Source organism: Accipiter gentilis, chromosome 1, assembly GCF_929443795.1.
Source record: "Accipiter gentilis chromosome 1, bAccGen1.1, whole genome shotgun sequence".
Lineage (NCBI taxonomy): Eukaryota > Metazoa > Chordata > Aves > Accipitriformes > Accipitridae > Astur > Astur gentilis.
This window is the reverse complement of record NC_064880.1, coordinates 31,989,363-32,004,630: the sequence shown is the minus strand read 5'-3', so window position 1 is coordinate 32,004,630 and position 15,268 is coordinate 31,989,363. Positions and strand designations below refer to the sequence as shown.

General features: G+C 38.6%; 1 protein-coding gene across 2 annotated transcripts in view; it reads left to right on the top strand.

Annotated features, from left to right (window-relative positions):
• Positions 1-15,268, top strand: part of METAP1D (methionyl aminopeptidase type 1D, mitochondrial) — a 50,503-nt gene that overhangs the window by 25,269 nt on the left and 9,966 nt on the right. Inside the window, exons 2-6 of one of the 2 annotated variants that reach the window (XM_049812496.1) lie at positions 2,681-2,847; positions 5,370-5,510; positions 8,976-9,124; positions 9,795-9,837; positions 13,653-13,816. In XM_049812496.1, coding sequence (XP_049668453.1) covers positions 8,982-9,124; positions 9,795-9,837; positions 13,653-13,816 — 350 coding nt within the window. In that variant the 5' untranslated portion in view covers positions 2,681-2,847; positions 5,370-5,510; positions 8,976-8,981. Of the gene's footprint in view, positions 1-2,680; positions 2,848-5,360; positions 5,511-8,975; positions 9,125-9,794; positions 9,838-13,652; positions 13,817-15,268 lie in introns of both variants that reach the window. The other variant, XM_049812506.1, reaches the window with a different exon arrangement.

Genomic DNA, 15,268 nt, shown 5'->3' with positions numbered 1-15,268 from the left:
TCCAGATTTTCATTATGAAACAGTAACTTCATTATAGTTTAATGCCATTTTATTTCATTTTATTTTTACTTTGTAGGAGAATGTTTTCTGTTACAATTTTTGATATTTCAAATAAAGGTTTAGTTGTCCTGTGTTTATAATCTTGTGATGTATTTTAGGAGTCGTATTATACTATGGTGATATTTATTTGGTTGTCGCATTTCACCTGTTTAAGTAGTAGATATTTTTGTATGTGTCTGGTTTATAATGAATAGTTAGTAGAATAACAACAGACTACAGTACCTTATTATCCTGTTATCTTGTGACAACACTTACAGTGTATCTTTGGGAGAATAGAGGTAAAAATTTTATTCCAAATAAAAAGGTATCTCTTCTGAATGTGGGATGGTCAACAGGCATGCACCCACGAATATAATCTGGTTTAATGTATTTAAATGTGTGTATTTGCATCATTTGGTGTTTTATTGTTGAATAATCGACAAGCACACTTGCACCTTTTCTTCCCTAATTAAACTTTTACACAGTAGACAAGGTGCCCAGGCAGCATGCCGTGTGCCAAGGAGAGCATTTGAAATACGCGTTCATTTATTGACGTCCACATGGGCTTTAACTGACCACATCAGTGAGTGTGGGTTTTAAATATATTTATAATACCTTCAGCTGTGGTAAAAGCGAGGTCCTTCCACTGCACTCTGTAAAAGAGCTACCTTAGCTTACACTGGCGGACTGATTGCCATTTCTGATGGCCCAAAAGTTGCTGCCTCAGCAGATTCTGTGCTTCCAGGTTCTAGAAACGGGTGCAAACCAGCCAGGGAGTTTGTAGGATGCTTTGGGCTCTTTGGATGCACTTAGACATTGTGCATGTTGGATGGCCCAGATTTATTTATTTTTAATTGGACAATGATTTTTTTTTCATCTGAAGGAGACCCTAGGAAAGCAGTACGTGATGAGGTTGTTGATTAAATTATAGTTAAAACGCCACCAAACCATTCCAGCCCTCTGTTAACTGGGCAGCTCCACTTCCATGGAGACAATCTCTTCCCTTTTGAAGCAGGCAACTTCCATTGGAGTACCTAGGTTATACTGAGAGCTTGATCTGAGCCTCGCTCTCCAACTCTGCCTTGTTACTTATCAACAATTTTAAAAAACAGTAAAAATTTCCTTGCATTGAGTAAAAGTTTCTACAACCTTTCACTTACTGGCAACTAAACGTAGCACTGATCAGTGGGCAAAGAGGCAGTCGGACACTTCTAAAGCAAACCCCGTGCAACTATTTCATTCATTCTGGGGTTTGGGGCTCCAAAAAAGGTGCATAACTCGAATCTCCTGTATATCATGGAATGCTGGAATAGGGCTGTCTATGAAGCCAACTGTGCCTGTGGAAGGATAATTTCTGCATCTGGACGTGCTGAATGCATCCAAAGGAAAGGAAGGGAGGTACAATAAAATAAAAACATACAAGTTATGGAAGAAACTCTTCTTCTAAAAAAAAAAATTAATTTTTTCTTTACATAGTTCCAAAATATGCAGTAGATTAATTCCTTAATTTCTGTGATATAAAAAACAGACAGGTGTTCTGTTTAAACAAAAACACTTCCTTTTTACTGAAGAGTAATCATTCATATGGGTTACTTGCCACAAAAGATTGCTCTTTTGTTTGTATACGTATGACATTTTTCAGAAGCAGATTAGCTATTATGTGAAACTTACGTTTCAAAAAAACCCCTCTGTTTAGATTATAGAATGTTTGAGTAATGGAAATATGTTCTACGTGTAATTGTAGTTTAATTGGGCAGTGTCAATAATCCTTTTGAATGTAGTATATTTCCTGGGTTTGATGCTAGCATTGTCTTTTGTGATGCATTATTTTGGTTTTGATGTTTCTGACAACCTTTTTGCCTCAATGGCCTTTTTTTTCCCTCTTTTTTCTTTTTTTTTTTTCTTTTTTAATGGGGGCAAAATGTGTCATGCCCGACAACTAAGTTTTATCAATGCATAGTCTGATGAACTGTCATCCCAAATTCCCATGTGAATTAAGTGGAAATTTGATTTGAATATTCCAAGTCAATTATTTTTTTAATCCCTTCAATTGCCTTTGGCTGAGATTAAAAATATCCCTTGAAGTTTGTTCTGTTGCCCTGCTAGGCAGGACAAATTGAACCCCATTCCTTGTGTCTTGGCGCAAATGACAAGAGCAGCATTAACTTTATGCTCAAATCTGTGACCAGTTCTGGAAAAATGCAGCTGAAAATATTGTCTGAAATCAACATTAAATCTTTTTTTTCTCTCCTCTTTTCTTGCTGTTGTCCCTTATTCACCATTTTGTCAAGCCTTGAACAGTGCAGCTTCTAGCCATGCAAATTGCTCCAAGCAGCGGCCAGTCGGAGCGTCGCTCCTGGCTGTAAGCTTTGGGGAATTTACCCATGCTACCTTTTAATGCATCAAACCAAAACGGATCTAGTATTTTATAAAGCTTCAAAGTATTGTTTGGGGAGTTTTTTGTTCTCATTGCTTCTCGGTGTTAATGCTCTTCCTTTAACAGTACAAGATTTGAACTACCCCTTGGCTGCTACATGGGTTCTGTGGTTTGTTTTATATGATGCTTTTTTTTTGCATACTTTCAATTTTTAATGCAGTGGTAGAAAAAAAAGTTAACCGTTTTTAACTTGTCCGTTAACAGGTTCTGTGACTGGCTGCCACGTAATCTTTTCTTCCTGCAACTGTATCTACCTGCACAGGCAGTCAAGCAATCAACAGCGAAGATGCTTCTTTTTTCAGGGACAAAGAAATACTGCTTATAGTATAGTTTGGCCAGCCACGGTTTCTCCACCTCAGTCAGTTCCTAAGGTACTGCAGTTTCTTTATCTAATCTGTTCTTCAGTCAATATTGAGTTCGACTGCAGGCTTGATCAAGTGTATTCGTTGCCCGACAGCGGGGCGTTTGGATCATCATCCTGTTGCTTGGTCTGGTATTTGAAATAGGAATGCTGGTGAGAGAAGTTTTCAGCTGCCTACCATGTTAAACACCATGGTATATCTAGTTATTAGGGAGTTCAAACCTGGGGCTTCTTCAGTTATGGTACTATAAACATGGAATATTATAATCATCTGTCAACACTTAACACTTCTGGGTCCAGATTCTCGATTTGGACAATTATAGGCAGTCCTACCAAAAGTCCACAGGAATCATTCATAATCGTCTGAGTCCTTTTCTGTATAAATCTCTAGCAAGCTAATTATAAAAATGTTTGTATTTTGCTGAAGGTTTTGTTAATTGGTTATGTCAGATTTAGGAAGACAACATACAGTACCTGCTGGTAGCTGCCCCACAACCCCACTGCATGTTCTAAACTTGTCTTTGCTGTGCCTGAGTGTTTGTTGGGGGTTTTTTTGCAACATATACTTTTATTTTTATTGACTTTAGAGCCAAAAGGAACTTTTTCATGTAATTTTAACACGTGTTCCACTTCTGTTTCCCCCTTTTTTCTTTCACTTTTTTTTCTTTTTTTTTTCCCCATTTAATTACAGCATACAGATTAACTGTCTAGTATCTTTCCTTTAGCCAAAAGAAAATCGAAGTACCCTCTCTAAACAGTGCTTTTCAGCATTTGTATTAGTACTTCTTTAATTTTACTTTTAATTTTATTATAGATTTCTTATGCAAAACATAGAGTATTTCCATTGCCCAGAAATACTAAAAAGTTGTTAGACAGGAAAGCAGATAAGGATGCTGGATGTAGGGCTCTTACACCTAAGAGGCTGTGGAAGCTCTGTGTGCAGGGAGAACATAGGGTTACATGCTTCATATATTTTCAGAAGTTTAAAAATTGGAGACAAACTTTTTTTCTGTATTTAGATACTTATTTTAGCATAAAGAGGGAGAAATATATTCTCATACTGAAAAGTTGTCTTCACAAGTCAGAGTTCTCAGACTGTCTACAAATCAGTCCAATTCTTCTACTCTGAAAACTTGAGGGCAAAGTTATTAATTTATACAGAGTATGCCAGAAATAACATTGAAATAACAGGTTTTTCAAGATGTTGGTGTGAAACTGTATACATAGACATTTGTATGTATGCTGCTTTGGGCTTCTCCCTTAACAGATCAGGTCAGCAGGGTCAGGTCTCAGCAGTTAACTAAAGTGCCCTCCAAGGGGAAAGCAGGGGTGCTGCTGTGTATGGAGTTGGTAATCCAGCAAATGGCGGGGCAGTCTAAATTAAGTCCCAAACTACTACAGTAGGATGCTGTTAGGGTTGATACACCGTTAATCTGAACGAAATGTAAATCTGAAATTCCATTGGCATAAACCCACTAAAGATAGTTTCACTTTCTATTGGAGTAGAAATGAAATACCCGTAGGAGTAACAATAGTCTTCCTATTTAAAGTCCTGCGAGAGCTAATTGGTTGCCCCACTCTTCTCTACTCCTACACCCTGCTGTTGTATGGTCTTGTTGTGTACAGCCCAAGCGCCCACTTTGTTTTCTGCTTGCCAGCTTGATTCTGTATTTTGTGAAGTCAGTGCAAAACTCGCCCTGTGGCCAGCGTGGTGAAGGGACTCTTCCCCAGCCAGTGAAACAGCCCAGGACCTTCTGAAAGCACATTTCCATCTCTGTGCAAGACGTTACCGTTATTGTTAGTTTGTTGTGTTTATACACGTGTCATTAAATTGTTGTGGATTTAAAAAAAAAACAGAAATGAAATTTCACCTCTACACGAGGGCTGAGAACTTTATGTGTGGGAAAAATTAAGTTTATTACGCTTTCCTTGACATAGCAAATTGGGATACCCGTGCTTAATGTTGTAGATGGACAAATTTGGGCACACCATATGAACTAGATTAATAAGTAAAAACCTCTAAATTAAAATAAGTTGGATCTTAAGGTTCTTCGTCAAATCCAATCTCATGGAAGTTAATAGGAGTTTTCTCTGAACAAGAAGCTAAGGATTTGATCAGTTTTATTTTTGAGCCTAATTCTCTATGTTTGTCGCGTTAGTTCCAGTGTTTAGATGCCTTTTGTAGAAAGCATGCCTCTTTGCAAAAGAAAATGAAGTTTTTAAGTTTCTTTCTCACAGTTTCAAAACTTGCGACTGTCTGCTGGAAGTCAGCTGCAGTATCTGGGGTTTCAGCACTGGAAGGCTAACAGACTGTGTAAGTCAGTAGTAACAGGCAATGTTAAGTTCAAAAGGGCAGTGGAAGAAATACTGAGGCAGCCTTGAGGGTTTGCCCTGATGGCTTAGGAAGGTCGATACTACGACAGAAAGGGCAAGCTGCCATGAAGCAGGAGGCAGTATCTGAGAAAATGATCCCATTGTCATGCTCAGTTTTCTGATCTTCATTTTCAATCCTTTTTCTCCAAGCACATAAAGAAGCCAGACTATGTGACGACAGGCATTGTACCAGACTGGGGAGACGACATAGAAATTAAGAATGAAGATCAGATTCAAGGGCTTCGTCAAGCTTGTCAGTTGGCCCGTCATGTCCTGCTTCTGGCTGGAAAGGGCTTAAAGGTAACAATTACCGAAGTCCCATAACAGCTTGGATGTCTTTTATGCTTTCACTCATTTGGGGTTTTTTTCTACTTTTTTTTTTTTAACTTTCCCTTAATGTGCATCTAACTTTAAGTTAGATCCTGAAAAAATAAGGATTTATTAACTTTTGATTCAGTCCATGATAGGCCTGTTTAATTATTCCTGTATTTTGGACCTATGTAGTACTTAAAGTGAGTTGCTGGCTGTGATGCAATATCTCTCTGTCTGTAATCTTCCTCTGTTCAGATTGTGCCATTGAGTTTCAGACTGAGTTTCTCAGAAGGCCCACACTACATTTTTTCCTTTCATTTCATGGCCCATCTTCCTTGTATGTTGTGCTTTCCAGTTCTGCGTGTGTGCAAGTCCAAAGGGCTGGGCTGCCTCCTCCGTTCCCATCCATCCTTCAGCCCCTTGCTGTCCCGCGGGGTCCAGCGCAACTCGTAGAGCTGCCATTGAAAAAGCAGCTGCCAAATTCCACACAATTTTCTGGAGTGCATTGATAATAAAGCTTCATGATTTCCAGAAATGTTTCTACATTATGCTTTTTGGGATACCTCCCAAGTTAAAATGTCCTGGGAGGAGCTTACTACCAGGTTTTGCAGATGAAAGAGTGCTTTTTTAGCCTTGCCGTGGTATTTCATGTAATAGCATACTGGATAGGGTAAAATGGGTTGAGTAGCTATGAGATGCAGAGATAGATGGGGACTGTAGGTCAATGCCATTGACTTAAAAGGGGAAAAAATTATCAGTTTACTGTGCATTTTTCTTTCAGCTGTCATCACACTTTCCCAGAGGTTTAATTCTGGAGCTGGGGTGGCCAATAACAAAACTGCCTGAAGCTTTGATCTTACATAGGCTCGTGCACGTTTAACTTCTTTATGTGCAATTATTTCCCAGTACAGTAAAACTTACTCATGTGAAGTGAAGGGCATATATATGTTTCTGAAGGATCAGGGTGCAATGTGGGTTTTGAATGAGAGCAGGTTTTCACTAATACTCTTTGGTTGTTATCATGCGTAAAATACATATGTATGCAGCACGGTGTAGCTTATGATGCAGTTCATAGTATGTGCCAAATCATACATAATAGCAAAATACTACATACAGGTAATGAACGTTTTGGAGCAAGAAGGTGTATAAGGTAAGAATTACATGACCATGAGCTGTGGACTGGGAGGGAGGTGGCATTTGGAGTTGCAGTGCCGAGACCGCTGCCCAGGTCAGCCGCAGACGGGTGGTGAGCTCCATTTTACACCAGTAAGTGTTTGGCCAAGACTCCCCTGATTGGGAGGATGCTCCAAAGCCCTCCCTCATCGACAGCGAGCGCCTTCTGCTTTCCAGGCTGACACTGCATGTGGCCAGTTTATACCCATTTGGTTTTGTGCCAACGCCACTCTTGAAAGAGCTTCCTGCCTTTCCTTGAGCCTGTCCCCTTTGCACAGTAACAGAGCCATTACAGCTTTCAGTGCACCAGACTAAACAAACTGACCTCATTTAGGCTATTTTCCGAAGGTAAACTCTGCATTCCTATTTTATCTGAAGAGACCCATCCCTCCACCTGTTCCTACTGTCTTGCTGAACCCACCTTGCACGCAGCCCTCCAAACCAGCTCTCACCTGTGCTTTAGCTAATGGCAGCAACATCCCCCAATATAACAAAGGTGCGTTATAATGCACGGATGCAGAGACAAAGTTTGGGCTGAGCGTGGTTTTGATATTACCATTTACTGCCTGTGCGACTTAAAAATACAGTATGGTATTATACACGATAGCATTTCCTGGGTTTGTGTTGAAGATTTGGGAATAAAGCAGTAAATTCTATAACATGGAAGTATTTTGTTGGATACCATCAGGTTGTCCTGTCCCAAATAAGGGATGAGGTATGCAGTAGGTGCCTCCCCAACTTTAACCAGCTAGCAAAAGCTCCTTTAAAAGTAAAGCAGATACTGTCAAAAGCAGAACTTTTTGCAGTGCGTAAGCCTGCCATGCAGAGACCACAGGTCTGTCTGCTGAGTGTCCAAAAGTGACATCAAATTCCTTGAGCAGAGCAGCGGCAGACAGCACCCAATCTGGTACATAGCGGTTCGGTTTGTCTACAGGCTGAAGATAGATGGGCGAGCGAAGGCAGGAGCAACAAACCTGTATTTATCCAGAACCGATGGCTGCAGTACCCAATGCATGCAGACAGTGCACCAGGGCTGCGGCTGCCGTCCCAGCGCAGAGGCTGCAATGGCTACTGCAAAGCAAAGGGGGGTGTGGGGGGGTGTAGTAACCCCAAACCTTGGTCTTGAGTGGGTTCATCGCTCCTCACCTGCCCAACCAGGTTTTCATGCTGAACAAGATGCAAGCTGAGCAAATAGACCTGGTTTTACCCTCAGCACAGTACGGAGGTGCACTCCCTTGTATTCACTGCGCGTGATCACGCAGCATTTCAATATATGGATAAGTACGCCTCCTGCGCCACAGCCTACCTATATTCCATGTATTACTAAAAAATCCCCCAAAATCACAGCCACTGTAGTGTATGTGTACAAAGTATGATTTTCAGAGGCTCAAAACTCATTCAAATCAAAATCAATTTGCAGAGGAACCCTCAAAGGCACTTCTTCTCAATGAGGGAGGTTTCCCTACCAAATTTCAAATTTCAGCTCTAACCATTCCAGAGACAGAGTTGATCCAAAAGAAAGGCGAGGAGAATGTTATTTTAAGCATGTGCATTTTCCACTCCATGGATACTCAGAAAATGACTGAATGATTTATGAGAGGGGTTTTTTAATATGTAAAATCGTGAGAAAAGGATGAATCTAGAAAACTTCAAGCATAAAAATGAAGATTTCTAAAAATGATGGATAAGCGCTTGTAGATTCACTGTGATCATCCAGGCTATGGCAACTTCAGGTAAAATATCCTCAAGATATGAAGCAAAATATTTAAATCTTTTATAAAATTAAAGAATACTTGGAAAACAATTTCATAAAATGCACAAGTATATTATGATAAATGTACAGGGAACTTACCAGAATTAAGATCCTTTCTTTTACAAATAAGAAGGGAAAGTAATGTCATGTTTTAAAGGACTGAAAGCATTGAAACCAGACATTTCTATAGCAGCTACTGAAACAAGATGCCATGGAAAATTGGTGTCTTTGAGAAAGCAAACGTGGAAAAAAGAAGGGAAAGGAAGTAGAGACAGTATTTTAGGTTTTCTAGGAACCTTTGAGTGCTCATTTCTACTGCATGCTTTATTTAAAACCTTTTTCTCTTTAAAAAAAAAAAAAACAGTCCAATATATCAATAAAGTATATCAGACAGTTCAGTGTTTTGTATCAAAGCAGTGTATTTGAAACATCCAAGATTTCATTGAAACGGTTGGCTGCAATCACATTCAGTAAATATGAGAAACTATCTTTGCTTTTTTAACAGGATGTTATGTTTGATATTTTAGGTTGGCATGACAACTGAAGAAATAGATTCCATTGTTCATCATGAAATAATCAGACAGAATGCCTATCCGTCACCTCTGGGCTATGGAGGTTTTCCAAAATCTGTTTGTACTTCTGTAAACAACGTGGTATGTCATGGTATTCCTGACAGGTATTTCCCCAATAATATACATTTTACCACCGGGAATGAAAATGTTAAACTGAGATTAATAAATTGTGTTTAATATTGAACATACGTCAGCTTAACTAAATGTCATATGTAAACATATTGCAGATGCATATCGTGTTACCACACAATGCTGATAGATGTTATAGAAATGTATGTGAAATAGAAAAAAAAAAAAAATCCTGTTTGTCCAGACACTTAGAAAAATAGCATAATGCCTTTAGAGTTTAGTGTGTGGAAAAAAAACCACCAATGCAGTCTGATTATTTTTTTTCCTCCAGCAAAATGTAGGGTAAGGAATAAATATATTTGAAATTATGTGGGGGTTTTTTTAAATTTGCAATACATTCAGCTACTCACAAAGTAAAATATGAACCCTAGTGAGAGAAAAAGAATAAATATAATGGTAGATTTTTCAGATGTTGATATGTTTTTCTGGTAGTTGTTTCTCATTATTTTATATTCAGCTACACTTGTTCTCTAAGTAGTGAGAGCTGAACATTAAAAATGATTATTCTGTTTGCCTCTGCCTTCCTCCATCACAAAATATCTACCCCCTGATTTTTTATGTATGTGTCATTAGGTGTTTATTCTTATATTCCCTTTGTTGGGAACTGTCTGTCACCATATTTTTTTTTCTCTGTTTATGTTTCAGTCGACCTCTTCAGGATGGAGATATTATCAACATTGATGTCACGGTGAGTAATTCATATAAAAATAGTCTTTGATCAACTTTAGAATCACTAGTAGCAACAGGAAGAATAGTGGATTGGAGATGGGGGATGCACAGATGGATGTGCTGTTTACTTCTGAGCCAAGGCACAAGCAGCTGGTTTCCTTTTTTGTTTTTAACTGTGTGTTTATTCCAGCTAGACCCAGGCCTGACTTGAATTTAGGACTGGAATCAGATGCACTGAGATCAATGTTGGCCTAAGTGAAATGTCAACCCAATCCTGCTATGTGTCATGTTTTTGAGAAGGTGTAATTGTTATTGATCCACTGTGTAGTTAATGCAGAGCACCACAGTACTGGGCAGCAGCTGAAGATAGATATGTATGAGATGAGCTAACATGAAGAAAGCCAGCATTTTTCCTTCACTCTGCCAAGATTGATCTTCCTCTTCCTGCTGATTTTGAGTGGGGCCTGTCATTATCTTACTCTGTCATTAGAGGCTACATTGGCCTGTGTATGTCAGTCTATTTGGACAGCAACTCTTTTGCTAGCAGTGTTCCCTACATTTATTAAAATCCCCGAAGGTAGTGTTGTGTTCCATTTCTGGTATAAAAGCCCTGAACCTTTTGCGCAGAAACAGAAATAGTGTGATATAATCGTGGCTTAATATTTTCAGAGAACGGTCAATTCTAGCTATTTAAATAAAAATTGGCTGGATTTTCTTAGGAGCAAGAAAGTACAGAAACTGGAAACCTAATTCTCATTTCATTTTTGAATTTAAAAAAAAAAAAAATTCGTCGCTTGCAGAAGCTTTTTTTCTTTTTACTATGCATGTTTTTATTTTCCCAAAATGCCGTTTATTTCCAATATGAATGCAGACGCCTTTTGAATCCCACCAGGTTTTTTTGCAATAATATGTCACGTACAAGGGAGTAACGTCTCATAAAAACAAGCTTTTCTTAATCATTAAAGAAACTCTTGGTAACTTGATACTATTTTCCATGGGCCCAAATTTCATACAGGCAGAAGCGAAGAAATCTCTAGCAGACCTACCTCTGAGCATGAGTTTCAAGCTTTATAAAATTTTTTTTCTATTAAAATTAGGGTCAGTGACCTTCTTCCCATGGTATACTCACGTGTGATCCAGAACTGGGTTTGGTTTGGTTTTTTTAATCTTGCTAAATTCTTCCTCATCTCCATACTTTCTAACTGTAGAATTCCAACTATCAGGTTTACACAGTGCGATCTATCATTTTTAAAGTATATTTTTGGCCTACATTTTTACTTTAGTGAACTGGTGTAGCTTTGCTCATTTTATGAGGCTAAATAAGTTTGCAACAGCTAAGGATTTAACATCTGATTTCTTTGTATCTCATTAAGGTTCATTTTATTTTTTTTGTTTTATCTGTCAGGATAATAATGACACCTTAGATTATAAAAAAGTGGAGATTCATATCACAGATACTTTCCATGATAAACTAAATGAAACATTTTTATATTAATGTGGTGTGCATAGTTTGTCTGCTCTGCTTTACAAATTATGTCTGACTAAATGTTACCGGTCTTTTTTGAAGACATATTTTTATTTGGTTTTGGTTTACTATCATAAAATAAAATAAATCTTGAAGTTTCTGTGAATGTGACGATTCCTGCAAGGATGGGAACTGATGATTATCTTTGTAAGATATTTATCATTTAACACTGAACTGTGCTGTGTTTGATAATTGCTCAGTTCCAAAATAGCTGAGGAAAAAATATTACTTTTCAGTGTTGCTAACTGATCTTTTAGCTTATTTTTAATGAGCAAAAACTGGGACGTTTCACAGGTGGACAGAATAAAAATCAACGTAAATATTGCACAATAAATTGTTCATAATTGTGTACAGGTTCTATAAAATGATTAAATAATATTCTGGTTATTAAGTGTGAACACTTCAAATTATTTGAAGAAAAAAATCCATATTTGCGCAATTAAGATGGGAGAATTTCATAGATGAAACACAAATTTTATTGGCTTGAATCATGTAGCGTTTAAAATGTATTTTAGTGTAGAAACAAAAGCATTATCCGTCACTGAATCCTCAGCATAGTGCAATTTTCAGCCTGCCATTACCAGGTTAATGTTTCTTACAACTTGGTTCTTTCATTGACTTTTAAGGAATTAGTGTGTTACAGTTGCTGTGGTTGTAGCTTATTAACGTCAAAAATATGTAATTGCAGTTGATGGGCTGCAGTAAATATTATTATTATTTTTAAGCTCGCCTGTTTTACAGCTGTATTTGCTTTTCCAGGATGATGATGTTTAATGGTGAGGTTTTGTGTGTTGTACTTGCTAGAGCTAAAAATGAACTAGTTCCATTTAAATAACAACTAGCTAGATTAAAACCTGCCCGATGGGCATTAAATTAAAAAAAGAAAAGATTTACTGGCAGTCTGGACTGGCAGAGGAAGGTATAGAGCAGGGGATGGCAGCTGCTGGCCGCCAGAGGGGTGGCAGCACGGTTGGGCCCTTGCTGGCACTCACCTTTCTTTGAAACAACCCTCGTTCCTAATTGCCTGCATTTTCTTCACATCTCAGCCTGAACACAAACCGGGCCTTGGGATAAACTGTCTGTAGCCAGGGTTTTTTTTGTTGGGTTTTTTTTTTTTTTAGTTTGGAATCGACCAAAAAGAACATGAGTCTGTCTTTCACAAATAGGTCACCAGTGGCAAAAGTTCAGTGTTTTGAGCTTGGTGAGTTATTAGTCCTAGAAGGATAGTTGTCCACTGTTCAGGAGAGAAAAAATGTTTTAGAAGATCAAAACTGTGCACCGTTATAATTTGTCTTTCCATAGGGAAATTTGGCTTTGTCTTACAATTACGTGCCTGCCTGCCGTAACTGCAAACCCCATTTTAATGGCACATTGCAGAGCTCCACAGCGCATAGCCAGGGTTTCCTGTGCCCAGCAGAGAATTTCTGGAGAGCTGAGGTTTAAAACCTATGAAATGTCAAAAAAACAAACAAACAAACAAAAAAAAAACCCAAAACCAACAACCCAGTATGTAATTAATTCAACAGGGTGCTACATTTTCAGCACATGAAACTTTGTGGTGCCAGAACGGTACGTTTATTGTCTTTCAAAATTCATCTCTGGAAGTCAGAAGTAAAATCCAATGTTAATACCACTTCGTAGTTTGAAAATGAGATTGAAGAAGACGTGCGACAGCTGGCGGTGGATTTGGCCCGTGCTTTCCGTGGGGCTCCCTCTGGATGTTGGTAGCGGGGTACACCTCTCACCCAGCTGTGCACAGCACCCCCTCAAAGCCCCCCTGGAGGATGCTGTCTGCGGAGGTACGGCTCTCCCGGCCAGCCCCTCCTGGGTCTCCCAGCGCCCGCGGCCAGCACCGGGGCTCGACACCCTACCCCTGCGGGGTGCAAGCGGGTCCCTGGCCCCGGGGGCAGGTGGCCGGGGTGGGTGGGCACCCCACAGCCCCCAGGGCCCCCTTCACCCATGCACGGCCCCCGCCCGTCTTCTCGCATACTGCCCAGTTAGCCTCATGTCCTGTAGCTGAGCGACGTCGTCGTCTGGTGCGCTGCTGGGCAGTGGTGCACAACTTCTGCTTTTCTTGAATTTTTAATTGGCAACCCTTACACACCTTGCAATCTTTCATGGTTTTCTTTTTTTTTTTTTTTCTCTGCAATGTTTCGCTTTTCCAGTCTCATTCTCGCAAATACAGCTTACCCGTGGTCCATCTGTTGCAATATATAGCTCATTCCTAGAAATAATGGATTTAATTAAGGAGATGACCTGTTTCTGGATGCAAAACAAGAACATGTCTTTACATTTCTGCATATGTTTAGGTGTATTACAATGGCTACCATGGTGACACTTCTGAAACCTTTTTGGTGGGCAATGTGGATAAATCTGGTCAAAAGTTAGTGGAGGTTGCCAGGAAATGTAGAGATGAAGCAATTGCAGCTTGCAGACCAGGGGCTCCCTTCTCTGTAATTGGAAACACAATCAGGTAAGCCTTATATTGACAAGTAAAGGGAGGGCTGGCAAGTGGGACAAAGGTTATTGGTGGTTTGGTATAAAGCTGATGACATGTTTTATGATTCAAAACCATCATTTCAGTCTGATATCAGTATGTGAACTGCCAAGCTATAATGTTGTTCCTTGGGTAAGAGAGATTTTTTTTTTTTTTTTTTTTTTTTTTTTTAAGTGAATTGCACTGGGGTCAGCAAAGATAACTGTAGAAAGAGACAAAGATATTCGTAAGGTAGATTTAAATTAACAGATGTAATTTGCATTTATTTATCGTTGTTTATTTTTTATTTGTGTGTGAAACTACACCACATCTGTCTAACAATGTGAGAAGGTTAGAAAACATTGTTTTCGTTGTATAGCAATAACAAATGTTACAAAGGAATTAGTCAACATAAATAAGTCTCTTTGTTTAAAAAGTACAAAAATATTTAACTCGAGAGCTTCTGATCTTACAAAGAGCAGTGCATGCTAACGTCACAGGGAAAAAAGAGCTCACATTCAGAGGTTTTTTCCCTGTTTTGCATCTCTTCTATCCTTCACATAAATGTAGTCATGACTCTTCTTCTGCTGGTGGTTTTGAATAAAAATATGGCCTAGTTTTTTGAAGGTACCTATGGATTATTTTAAAATGTTTTCCAAAAAAGAAATAGACATATATCGTATACATTTCATTAAGCAATACTTCTCTGGACTATTAATGGTCCCAACATGCTATTGAATACATTCTGATTACTTAAAAGCTGCAAGGCTTAGTCACCTTGAAAGGATGCTGCTTTTTTTTCTTTGTAAATCTTCAAATACTTTAAGGAAAAACGAGAACGGGGAAAATATCAGTTAGATGTATTTATAGCTTTAAAAATATTGTAACAGAGTCTGAATCAAACTTTAGTAAAACCTCTTTGGGTTATATCTGAGAAGCTTTTATTGAAGACTTTGTATAAAATTGTGTTTTTGACAGTTTTAAATTATAGGCTAACTAGCCTGGAGAAAAAGGATAGTGTCTTTCTGTTCTTTCATAGGAAATGTTGAATCAGACCCCTACTGGGAAAAGAAATTTAATGCATATCTCACTATCTTACTGTCCATGAATATAATAGAAGTGAATTCAAAATGTAGTTTTATTTTTGCAAATGGGATGAGTCGATAGATGCACCTCATATTTTTGAACACCTAGGGTTCAACAAATTTACTGGTGGTGCTCTTGCATTTTAACAAAATTTATTCTTGAGTAGAAGGGGGCACAGAACACTGGATTCTTATTCAAGCATTCTATCGAGCTCTGCATTCATGGCTGTGTCTAAAGGGCATGTCAGCCTTTGATTCTCTCTGAGAGGTAATTATCCTTTTCCTGTCACGGAACAACAAATGATAGCTAACTACAGAGGCACATTTGCAGTAGTCACATTCATCAACTGCAGAAAAAAAATTC